At 42.4% G+C, this 12,072-nt stretch overlaps 1 protein-coding gene across 6 annotated transcripts in view; it reads left to right on the top strand.

The window, feature by feature from the left end:
• Positions 1-12,072, top strand: part of EXOC6B (exocyst complex component 6B) — a 311,968-nt gene that overhangs the window by 49,915 nt on the left and 249,981 nt on the right. For all 6 annotated transcript variants that reach the window (XM_040590557.1, XM_040590521.1, XM_040590539.1 and 3 more), the window contains exons 2-4: positions 2,908-3,073; positions 9,728-9,775; positions 11,944-12,034. In XM_040590557.1, the coding sequence (XP_040446491.1) occupies positions 2,908-3,073; positions 9,728-9,775; positions 11,944-12,034 (305 nt within the window). The remainder of the gene's footprint in view (positions 1-2,907; positions 3,074-9,727; positions 9,776-11,943; positions 12,035-12,072) is intronic.

Here is a 12,072-nt window from a genome sequence, read left to right as displayed (position 1 = left end):
GAACCCAGTCAGACTGTAGTTAGTCTTTGAACCAGGAGGGATGTTACTAGGATCAGAGTTCATGTGCAGAAGAAATGAGATCGAGAGGAGTGACTGGAGAGACCTGTAGATCCAGAGTAAGGCAGTGAGTGTCCTGAAGGTTTGGTAAGCCTGTGGGAAATCGAATGCCCCAGATGTGGTAATCCTGAAAAGAAAGAAATGTGTAATGAAGGTGCTCGGTTGAGTGGATCAGGTGAGAACCAGAGTTGGTCTTGAGAAACTGACAGTTGCTAGGTAACAGTGCATGTGTGTCAAGGGTATAAGATCACAAGGATGAATTTTCAAGAGTGATGCTGTAGCTCAGGCAGCTGAAGAAACAGCTGAGGAAGCTGGACCTCTACCAGAGCCAGGAGCTAAAGATCATGATAGTAGAGTTTTGGACTTGAGAGTGTTTTGATGTGGTTGCAGTGGGGAGAGATTTGTTCTTGCAATCAAACTGTGAGTCCCTACATTGTTTATTTTGATCTAAGTCACTGCATAGTCGCTGTAGTCTGCTTATATGATGATGTTTGATACAGAGCAAGAAGTTGATATCCTGTAACCTTGGAGTTGACATCCTGCAACCTCAAAGTGCATTGCTGTTTGGTCTGGGGCTGGTTTGCTAGTGTTTTACAGGGAGGATGGGAGTGAAGGATACTGGTTCGGCATTGGAGGGGAGAGTTGTGGATGAACAGGAAAACTCAAAAGGGAAGAAAAAGTTTTGTGTGTTGTTTTTTTTTTTTTTTTTTTAATATGAGCATAGAGCTGATCCCTGAGGTGCTGGAGTTTTGTTGCTGGTTGTCATCAACTTTATTTTTTTTTACACTAGAGTTTGGCTAAAAAAAGAAAATCATTAAAGGGTTTTAGTCATCAGACCTTTATGTTGTAGGTTAGCCATCTCCAAAGGAAACTTTGCCTAGAGTTTGTTATTAATTTTGAGTGATTTCTATTTCTCTCCATTGATAGATGCCTCTGTAAATGCAGGTGGTATTTTCCTTTGAATGTAAACACATTTATGTGGCACCTGTAACTACCGTTGTGGGATTTTTTACTTCATGCTTTAATATACTTTAATGAAAACACAACTTGTCTAGCTTTATTTGCTTATTGTATGTGAGTTACTAACTTGAAGCTAGGTTTGTCGGAGCAGAGGTGCCTTGCTGTTTTGAGAGCCCCTGCAAAGGGGCTGTGCGGCACTAGATGGCACTCGGTCTCCAACTTTCGTATTTTACCAGTCAAACTCTGCTAAGCTGTAAGGAAAAACCACTAGCGTCATACTAGTGGTGACATTCCTGTAATTTGCGGAAGTTCTGTCTCTTTCACAATATGATCACTTTTGAAGACTTCTACTCTTGGTGACAGTGTTATTTTACATTGAGTTTTAGGTAGGCTTATACAGATTCGGCATTTTTGTTTTGCTGTTGAGAATGGCTTACTGAAATTGTATAAATGAAACTGCTAGGGCAGATTTTAAAGAATAGTAATTAAGTAGATTTCCTCCAGTGTTTCAGTCTTGTCTTGGTATTTTTTGTATTACTTTGAGACCTTTGTGGATTGCAGAGATGGGATTCTCCAAAGTGACTTGTGAGCACAGATTACACTGAAGGATCACATCGCTTTCTGCAGCCAGAAAGATTTGATTTGTCCAGTTCGATTCATCACGTTCTGGTTCTTTTTAAATTGTTGGTTGTCACTGCTGTGATTACTAATTCTTTTTATTTTTATAGCTTGTTACAGCTCTGTCATTCCCCATCTTTTATCTCTAATTGCTGCATGGAGTCCAGTGTATAATTAATTTAGCCTTACTTTCTGACGCAGTACAAGCTCAGACCCCACAAAGCTCACTGTGCACTTAGTTTTTTTGGACTGGGAGAGAATTCAGGTTTAGGAGCTAGCACTGCTTCTCAAAATACTGAAACTTTACAAAGACAGGTCTAAGGGTAGGATTTCCACACTCCGATAAAAATATCTATGTTTACTGTTAAAAACACAAAGGAAAAAAACCCTGAAAATCCTATACCATATCAGGGTGTGACACAATCCCTCTGCCTTCTAGAATAACATTCGCTTATTTTGCAGTCATAATCTATTGCTTCTGCACAGCGGCTCTTTCTGCAGATGTGTGTCGCCTTCTAGGCTGCTTTACAGAACTGTTGGAAATAATGATCATTACCAGACAGCGTGCGTTGGTAGTGGACAGAACAAAAAGTATTTTAACGTGGCAATTCAAGCTGCTTTTTCCAGCTGGGTGGAATTTAAGAAAATATGAAGGATAGATTTTTTTTTTAAACTTCCACCCTTAAATTTAATAGTGTATCAAAGATCACCCATTACCTGCAGCTTGCACAGTGTACGCTGTGTCTTGGATTGAATAGTCCCTGTCAGTTTGAGTAGTCTTCAGCTGTGTAGGCCTTTCAGTACCAGGGCTAACTATGCTGGCAAAATTGGGGGTGGTAAGGGAAATGGATTTTGGCAGCTGTAGCGGTGATGCTTTTCTGTTGTAGCTTTTACCCTTGAAGCCCAAAGAACATCCAGAAAATTGTCCAAGAGGAGTGCTCAGCATTACAGCATATGATAGCAGATAGTAATCAGGGGTGGCTGAGCTCAAAGAGCACAAGGGCTTGTTTCAGAGCATTCAGCGCTGGGTCGGCCGTGTTGCAGTCTGAGGGAACGTCAGGCTGGTCTTTGGCAAGTGGAAAAAAGAAAAAGAAGGGCTGGAACAGAAAGACTTTCAAACCTGAGTTTGGTGCCTGGGGTATGCACATTAAAAGCAGAACTATCCCTTTATCACAGGAGTTTTTTTCTAAAGCTTGTATTTTGGATATTTCTTGTAAGTAATGAGAGTAACAGGTATTGGCATCTTGACCAATGTTGGTATCTTCTTTTTAGGTCTGTCTATGATGGAGAAGAACATGGTCGTTTCATGGAGAAACTGGAAGCACGAATCAGAAACCATGATCGTGAGATTGAGAAAATGTGCAACTTCCATTACCAGGGCTTTGTGGACTCCATCACAGAGCTGCTGAAAGTTAGAGGAGAAGCTCAGAAGCTGAAGGTAAGGGAAAGCTGTCTAGACCTCGTCCTGGGCAACTTGCTGTAGGTGGCCCTGCTTGAACAGGGGGCTAGGACCAGGTGACCCAAACTCAGCCACTCTGGGATTCTGTGAAACCGCGTGAATGCCATGTTTTCTCCTTTTGTCTAGAGTGTCTCTCCTCTAGCTAAAAAATAAAAAAAAAAGGTGTGTATAGATCTTCATTCTTCCTGTAGCAAATAGGTTAGTCATTTGAAGTTTGATAGTTATTTGGGCAAACTGGAACAGTGTGGTATATTAAAAACACAAGAAAGATTAAAGCTAACCCTGTTCTGCATTAGGAAAACTATTTTTCCTGGTATACCTTATACCATGTTCTTAAGCAAGAATAAGCTCTATGGTCAGAAGTAAGTCTGCTGTAGCAGCATCTACTCTAGTGCCTCATCCAACACTGAATTCTCATTACAGGTAACATTGTCAGACAAATCAGCAGATCAGTCACGAGGTGTCTGCCCAATGTTGGGAAGTGGAATGTTAATATTTAAAAGCAGATGAACATCAGAGCATTGTAAGGTGTTCAGGTGTAAGCAGGAACAGTAGTGAAAAATAACTGCTAACTTCACTAACTACTAAAAGACTCAGTAAACAAACACACAGCTTGATTCTTTTTTTCAGTAGCATCTCCAGGTTTGGTTGGCTTAACTAGAAGGCAAAATGGGTAGAGCTGGGGAAGAAGAAAGTAAAATGATTACAGGTATGGACTTTCCAGGTATTGTGGCCTTTAAAGCTGTGCAGAAACATGAGAGAGATGGAATTTACCCATGTCTTGGAAAAACTGTGTTTAGTAGTATCTGGAAAAAGCCATTTGTAGTATCAGAATGTGGGTAAGTGGTGGGAAGGAAAGTAGGCAGGCTTCCGGGGAGAAGAAAGGACCTAGAGGTGTTTCTGCATGTAGGGGCTGGGTGGGCTTGTGGTTTGTTTGGCTCCTGCACCTTAAAATACAAATATTTCACAATTTGGGGTGTATAAAAAAGCACAGCAATGAGTTAATTGGTGTCAGAGGCCAGAGAACCTTCCTTCTTTTCCTACGCAAGTTAGAACAGAGGCAGGGGAGACCACTATGCCATCCCTTGCTGCAGCAACAAGGTGTGACCTTGACATGAAAACCAAAAGCAGCCTCCCAGAGCAGTCACTTAGTGACTGGAGCCGAGTTGTGTGGCACCCAAAAAGGCATGGACTGACTCCAAAGACCACAACAAGTCTTTCTGGCAGAGGGGAGTCTGACCTTTTAAGGACCTTTCTGGGACTCTAGGAGTGTGGAAGACCCTTCAATGTGCATTAGAGAAGATGAAGTTATAAATAAGGGGGGAAGGGGCAAAAAAATCTCAGAAAAGCAGGTTTTCTTGAAAAGAAGGAAGAATTCTAACTTCAGTGTGCTGACTGCTGCTTTTCATGTGTTTATTTATTCATTTTAAGCTATGTCTGGCATTTCCTCGCAGGTGTCTAGCTTTACACACTCAGGTCTCCATCCCACAAGGATGCTTGCAGCAGCAACTTTGTTGGGGGAGTATCCTGACACTGGAAGCACCCATATTACTACATACGTATTATTTCCATGGCAAGGATTCATTCAGCAGTTGATTGCAGGATGAGGCTATTGGAAATACCATGGAAGTATTTTTTTTTTTTTTAAAAAAGCTATTGTTTCTAGCCAAGAATTCCACATTGTTTGTTTGCAAAGGCTTGTTGCTGTTTCCCATTCTACAAACAGCTACTTTGTTGGTGGCACACTGTGAAGTCCATCTCTGTACCCTCAGGATCTCTCTTGATTTCCATTACTATGTGATCTATAAAACGGCACATGGGAAAAATATACACAGAAACTTATTTGAGAAATACTGAGCCCTCTTTGTAAGGGCTTCCCCAGGGAATCATCCATGGGTCGAGTGGTGAGAGTGTGTTTTGTTCCAGCTATTCATTCTCTATTTGATCTTGGTCTTTTTCTCAATAGTGCTTGTCTTTGAACATACGTGCAACTAGCAACAAAATAAATGCCTTCCCTATTGCATCTCTAGGATGTATCTTCACTTGTGTGCTTTTAGCTTTGGGATGTTTTATATAATATTGTGCTTGCAGAAATATTTGTGTTCATTGTTTTAAGAATGCACATGCTAAATGTGAGCTGGATGCATTATCTTCCCCAATTCATGTGTAACACAGCTGTCCTCTTCCCCCTGTGCTGTGACGCTGTGTTTCAGGTGGCCCCAAGTGAACTAAAACTTAATCTGGGCTGGACTGCTGAACCTTCTCACCTGCTTTTGTGCCCTGTGAAGGACTAGCACTGATTTGGGAACTTTATCTTCTTGATCAGCAGAGGATCTCCTCTGCAATGAATTTCTGCATTAGGCAATATTTTATGGTGTTTTCAAGAGGTGCTGTGTCACTGATTAGTAATCTCTATATGGATAAAAAAGTAAAGTTAATTGAAAATACACAGGATACATTTTTAAAAAGGCATCTCCTTCCTTTGGATGATATTTAAACTGTAACGTTTTTTAAACCAGAAATTTTTTTGCGTTTGCTTAGTCTTTTTTTTTTTTTGAAACTATATAGCTTAACCATGACAATTCTCTTTACTTTTGATTTCTTACATGTTTTCCAAGGAAAAATATTGTTGTTTTGTTGGTGGTGGTGTTTGTTTTGTTTTGTTACACAGCTTCAATGTTTTTGTATCTTGTGCTGCAGGATTGTTCTTCCTCATTAGGAAATGAGCAGCCTGATGTTGACCTGTTCTCAAACCTATAAATGCATGGTGCTGTTGGGTCTCGAGAACCAGGTACCAGTCTGTTACAGCTTATAAAGATTCCAGTGGAGTTTAAAAGGGCAAAGATAGATTATACATTAGCGTGCTTCAACTTGGAAAACTTGACTCGAGGCATGAAGGGGAAAGGATCACAGTCACAGGGCTGGTGACAACTTCAAGAAATCACGTAGTCTGTCTTTTCTCTTAAGCAAGTTCTTCTTCAGCTGCGTCATACCTGATGGATTTTTATGTAACATCCTCTAATGTTAGTCATCGCCCAGGTACTGCTGTCCTTCCTTCTCTATGAAACTTGAGTGGCATGATTGAAAAGCCTTTTTTAGGTCTACTACTGTTTGGCCTGTCAGACACAAAAGAGAGATTATTTCTCTTAGTTTTGCAGCTGTCGTCTTCGGGTTAGAGGAATGTTCTTCTCTGGTCTTGTCCTCTGTAAGATAGGTAGCCCCAGTCCATCCTAGAGCGTTGTGCTTTCTAGGCATATCACCATTATTACTTTCTTACTTTGGAGGTCCTTCCAGCTGATGGTGTTCGGGGCTGTTTTGGTGATAAGCATGGTTTCTACATTAGGACAGGCAATCAGGCACCAGTGAAATGGTGCAGAAGGGTTGTTTCAAGCACATTGTAGGATTATGTTCATGCACATTTGTGTGATGGTTGCTTTCTTAGTAACAGCACGGCACTGGCTGTTCCTCAGTTTCATGGACTGTGGTCACCAGGTCCATTTTCAAAGAGCTACAGTAGAATCACTTGTTGCCTTGTTTTGTGTAGCTAATGATCTCTGCTCAAATTTAGTTCTTCACACCTGCCACTATCGAAGAGCAGTTAATAAAAGGGTTTTTCTCTGAAAAGACATCTGCAATTCTAACCCTCTCTGCCAACAAGTCATAAGATCTATGAAATTATGAGTGTGACGGGGGGAGAAAATTAATAAGGAAGCAACGTTTATTGCTTAGTGCAGTCAGATTAAGGTAGATTTAATTAAACTGAGGCAGCTGGCTTAGTGTGAAGGGAAGATCACCTTCACCCACGCAAAACCAAGCAGGGGATCTTGGTGCCCCACGATGTGGGATGACCTGAAAGCACAACAGCTGTGCAGTGGATTCCCATGGGGTTGCGTTAATGAGAGGAGAACGGCTGTGGTGGTGGGTAATGAACTCCGTCCTTGGGTGCACCCTCCGGATTGGAAAGTTCATGAGTTGCCAACTTGAAGGATCACTCCACAGTCACCCTCCCTTTCGTAGGGAGGCTGGAAATCAGCAGTAGGTGGGTGTTGGACAGCGGGATGGAGTCGGCACAGCCGTGTGGGGTCATGGTGGTGCCCTTCGGATCCATTCCCAGGATTCCTCTGCAGCGCCCTTTGCTCCTCTCTCTCATCACGCTGACACTCTCTAAATGATAGCAGAGTGATGTTTAAAAACCCCCAAACCAAAGCCCTGCTCCATACCACATGTTCCGTATATAGATAAATGAACTGACGACTTGAGCATCCCGTAAGCCCCTTGTGTGATCCCATCGTCTCTTTCTTCACATGTGCCCACCTGTTGTCTGTCCCCCCTTGCTGTGCGTCTGTCTTAGATTATAAAATCTCCTCGTCTGAAAAGCTTCAATGTGTCTACAGAGAGTCTATATAAATAGTCATCTATTTTTTTCAGTGTATGGATGTAGACCTTAAGAATAAAAGAAAACACAACTCCCTGCCCCCTGAAAACTCATAGTGTGCAAGGGCAGAATATATTCTTACTTTTTTGCTTTAGCTGGGGTTGATATGTAATTTTAATAGGAGACTAGTATAGCCTTGGCATTATTTTAGGAGCAGTTTTAAATTACCCTACATGGATTCCTTTTTCCTGGTGGGATTTTCAGGATATAAGCAAATAAAATAATCTTTGGAAGAGATGCAATGCTCCTGCTTGTAAAATCTCAATACATCATAAAGGAAATGAGCAGTTTTTGCACAGGGCAAGCGGCCAGGAGCACTGAAGCTACTGCAGAAGAGGGAGCAATGTGATGCAGATGCTGTAGCGAAATTGTGTGCAGGGAGATCATGGGATGACTCCCCTTCTTGCAATCACAGTAAGATTAAAAACCAGCATGGCCATTGTTAAAACAAAAGGAAGCCTGTGAGGCTGGATAACTCTGTTCATTTGAGCCACACAGACCTTTCAGTGTGAGATGTCCTGTTGCAGTTTGGACCAGTGCGGGAAATGATTGTTGCTCAGGTTCTTTCAGTAGTCAGCAGGAAACAAATTGGATCCTGAACCAATTTTATATTTATTAATACAAAGCTCCACTCCTATCTGAACTGGTTGCCTTGTGGCATGCTGTAAAGAGAAAGAGGTGGCTGTTACCTTCTGAATCCACCTTGAAGCTTGTCCCGCTTTGCTCTGCTATTTTCTCTGCTCTGTGCACCATCCACATTCTGTTGGGTAATTGCAGAGCATCAAGTGATATTCCTTCAGTAGTGGCAGATTCATGAAAAATTCAGCTTGTTTTTGCAATTGTTGAAAAGAATCGGGAAATAAAGGTCTTGAGTTTGTTTGTGTGATCTTATGCTCCTGGATGTACTTTGAGAGCTCCATGTCACAGCTCATGCTGTTGCCCAAGCTCTGTTACTGATTTTGCCTACGCAATGAACAAAACTCCTGAAAACACGCAGAAACTAGTTCATAAAATTTGACTATGCCGGCTGAAATCCAGCAGCAGCTTCCACGGTACAATGAGCCTGAGTAAAACTAGAAAGCTCTGAGGCATCTTAGAGACAAGCCTGGAGATGAATATTTACAACTTTAGTAGCAGTGAAAAGGGTAGTCTTTGGGGAAAAACCACGTGGTTTTATGGCACGTTAGTCTCAGACTGATATGAGGCACCTGAACTCAGAGTAGTTCTTTGCTGGCATTCACCTTTATAAATGGCTGCTTCTGCTGAAGACCTGAAGCTGGGCATGTTTACTTCAAAGTTTGTTTCGGCTATCCCAGCTGGTCTGTAGAAAATGGTATCTCTTGATTTACAAACCTTCTCCTGTTTGAACTTGAATGTGCATTCAGGAGAATTCCCAAAGTCATCCTTCTACTTGTCTAAATAAGTGCAAGCTGCTTATTTTCTAGCCTGACGAGTCTAAAAATTAGCTTTGTTCTCGTGTGTCTGTACTGAGTCAACTAGAGCTGTAAAGGGCTGAACTGCTGTGATCTTGCTGGTCCAGGGAACCTACCAGTTTGCAAAATGGGAAATTTTTGAATTGTGGGGCCCAGCCTGATGGGATAATACAGAAAGACAGTTTAGTAAGGAAAATACATACCTTTTTTTATACCAGGTATATAAAAATACATTTTTATACCAGCAGGAGGAGGGGTCCAGTGCAAGATGCATCTGAAGATCTAAAAGAAAGTATTTGAACTGTATAGGTAAAGCCCACATTGAAGAGTTCTTTTCTTGCCATGATATTAAGGAGTTAAAACCTATTTGTAATCTGTTTGATGTTGAGGAGGGGAAATTTAATTCCTCTACCACTCAGGTAAAATAGCTTTTAAGATGAGAACACATGTGAGTGTCAGCTACAAAATCTGATCCATTAAGACTGCAGGATTTTGAGGCAGCCATGCAACAGCATTAACTCTTGTTGCCTTTTTCTTTTCTCTGCTAGCAGGGAAGAAAACCCTTGGTATTTGCTGTGTGGCTGTTGGCGTCCCATGTGCCAGAATGGCGATAACTATTAAATGGGCTATTAAACAGTTTTATGCCATGCAAGAGAAGATTGTGTGAAAAGCGATGGTGTTTATGTACAGTTTCTTATTTGTGAAAAACATTGTCCTGATTTACACGTAGATGTGCTTTGTCTTTTTTCCCCATTATCCCCGCAGAATCAAGTGACGGACACCAACCGAAAGCTGCAGAATGAGGGAAAAGAAGTGAGTGATACATTCATTCATTCTGTCTGGTTTTTTGAGTTTCCACTATTCGGCTGTGCTTGTGGGAAATTACACTGAGCGTTGATAACTGCTCAGCATTAACTGCTAATGTATACGGCATTGGTATTAAAGCGAGCACTGATTCCCTTTCCTGTATTTTGCTTTTCTGCATGAAGGATGAGTTGCGTTGGGAAGTGATTTTTCTTTTGTACTGCTTGCAGATTGAAAGCTAGTGAGAGGCAAAGCCTAGGAAGCAGGAGGGACTTGAAACAATAATCAGGTTGTGGGCTTGCTCCTGCAGCCCTAAATGGTGTCATTTGGATCATTCATGACACTACTGCTTCACCTGTAGGCCAGCAGGTTGAGGCGGGTGATTCTGCCCCTCTGCTCCGCTCTGGTGAGACCTTCCCTGGAATACTTCATCCAGCTGGGGGGTCCTCAGCACAGGAGAGATGTGGAGCTGTTGGGGCGGGGTCAGAGGGAACTACAGGGATGGTCAGAAGCTGGAACAGCTCTGCTGTGGGGACAGGCTGGGAGAGTTGGGGGGGTTCAGCCTGGAGAAGGGGAGGCTGCGGGGAGACCTTGTTGCAGCCTTTCAATGCTTAAAAGTGGGCTCGTAAGAAAGATGGAGAGAGACTTTATACCAGGGCCTATAGTGACAGGATAAGGGGCAACGGTTTTAAACTGGAAGAGGGCAAGGTTTAGACTGGACGTGTTTTAGGATGGGTTTGGTGAGGCACTGGACTAGGTTGCCCAGAGAAGCCTGTGGATGCCCCATCCCTGGCAATGTCCGAGGCCAGGCTGGACGGAGCTTGGAGCAACCTGGGCTAGTGGCAGGGACACCTTCCCATGGCAGGAGATTGGAACTAGATGACCTTTGACTAGATGTCCCTTCCAACCCAAACCATGCAGTGATTCTATGAATATGAGCTGGAGAGTCTGGTTTCTGCTTCACAGTGCAGTACAGCAGCAGTTAAAGTCAGGGTGGTTTTTGAGCTGCATGGATAGAGGCATCAAGGCATGGAGCAAAGATAGTGATTAGTATGTCCTGGATGCGATGTGCCTCTAATGACATTCACTCTTCTTCCTCTTAATCATCAAGGAACATTAACAGACTTGGGGGGACTTCAGAGCTGAAGGCACTGATGCTTGAAGGTTTTCAAGTGCCCAAGATGCAGATGTCTGAGAACTCCCAGGGATGGTCCTTCTCCCCTCTTTGTCTTTGCTCCTGATCAATTGGATCACTCTCCTCATGTTCGATGTGTCTACTCTTTGCAGCTTTTGTTTTCTTTCTTAACTGCCCTTCCAGACTTCATTTTGCTGGGGGTACACATAGGCATTGCTGTTTCAGTCAACTGCATTTCATTTGGAAAAACAAATGAGAAAATCCCCATGTTGAGCTGCATCAGACCAATTATTCTAATAAAGATTAAAGATTAAAAATGCCCTTTTGGGAAGAGGTGATGCAGCTTCTCTCCTGAATCAAATAAACATACCTCTGTGTTACCTTGACCGGAGGATTTGCCTACAAGAGTAGAAAAGCCTGGGATTTCAAAAGGACTTTGCAATCTCAGTCTTGTACTGTGGCGATAAGTTGGTGCTCTAAAGAAAAAGTCTATGACCTGCCCATTTGAAAAAAGAAACCAAAGAGTTTTCTTTTGTATGCAATGGCTGATTCTTGTTTTGCCCTTGTTCAGACGCACAGGTTTTTCTGTTGGCGACTGAGCATTTAAAAATCCTTGTTAGCTTGTGATGGTAAGAATCCCCCTGGGAACGAGCGGCCACATCCTGTCTTTGAGAAGAACTAGAAAGAGAAGCTTGGAGAGGGAGTAGGGAAGAGATGAATAAAATGGGAAGGGGAAGTCATTTTTGGAATTCACAGGACGTGCTACAAGGCTGGTATTTTGATGGCTTTGGTTTTGCTGCTTGCTTACTTGAAATTAAGGGAATGCTTCTGCTACTCGATTAAACAACTCAAAGCTGCCTGTCCTCCTTATTTCAGCAATGCTCTGCAGTGCTTGGTGAGCTCTGCAGTTACTGGAGTAGGCTTCGTTGTCCACCTACAGTTTGGATGGTTGTGACAAGTGCAAAGCAGTTTGTATCCTCTCTGCTCTGTCTTTACTCCTCTTGGTGAACCTTTTTTTTTTTTTTTTTTTCCCTTTCCAAAGCTGATAATAGCAATGGAAGAGCTGAAGCAATGCCGATTACAACAGAGAAATATTTCAGCGACGGTTGATAAGCTAACACTGTGTCTTCCTGGTGAGGAATCTGAAATTACTTTTTATTTGTATAGCTGT

The sequence above is a fragment of the Falco naumanni genome, chromosome 1, assembly GCF_017639655.2.
Source record: "Falco naumanni isolate bFalNau1 chromosome 1, bFalNau1.pat, whole genome shotgun sequence".
NCBI lineage: Eukaryota > Metazoa > Chordata > Aves > Falconiformes > Falconidae > Falco > Falco naumanni.
The sequence above is the reverse complement of the archived record's forward strand: the minus strand, read 5'-3'. Positions and strand labels throughout refer to the sequence as shown.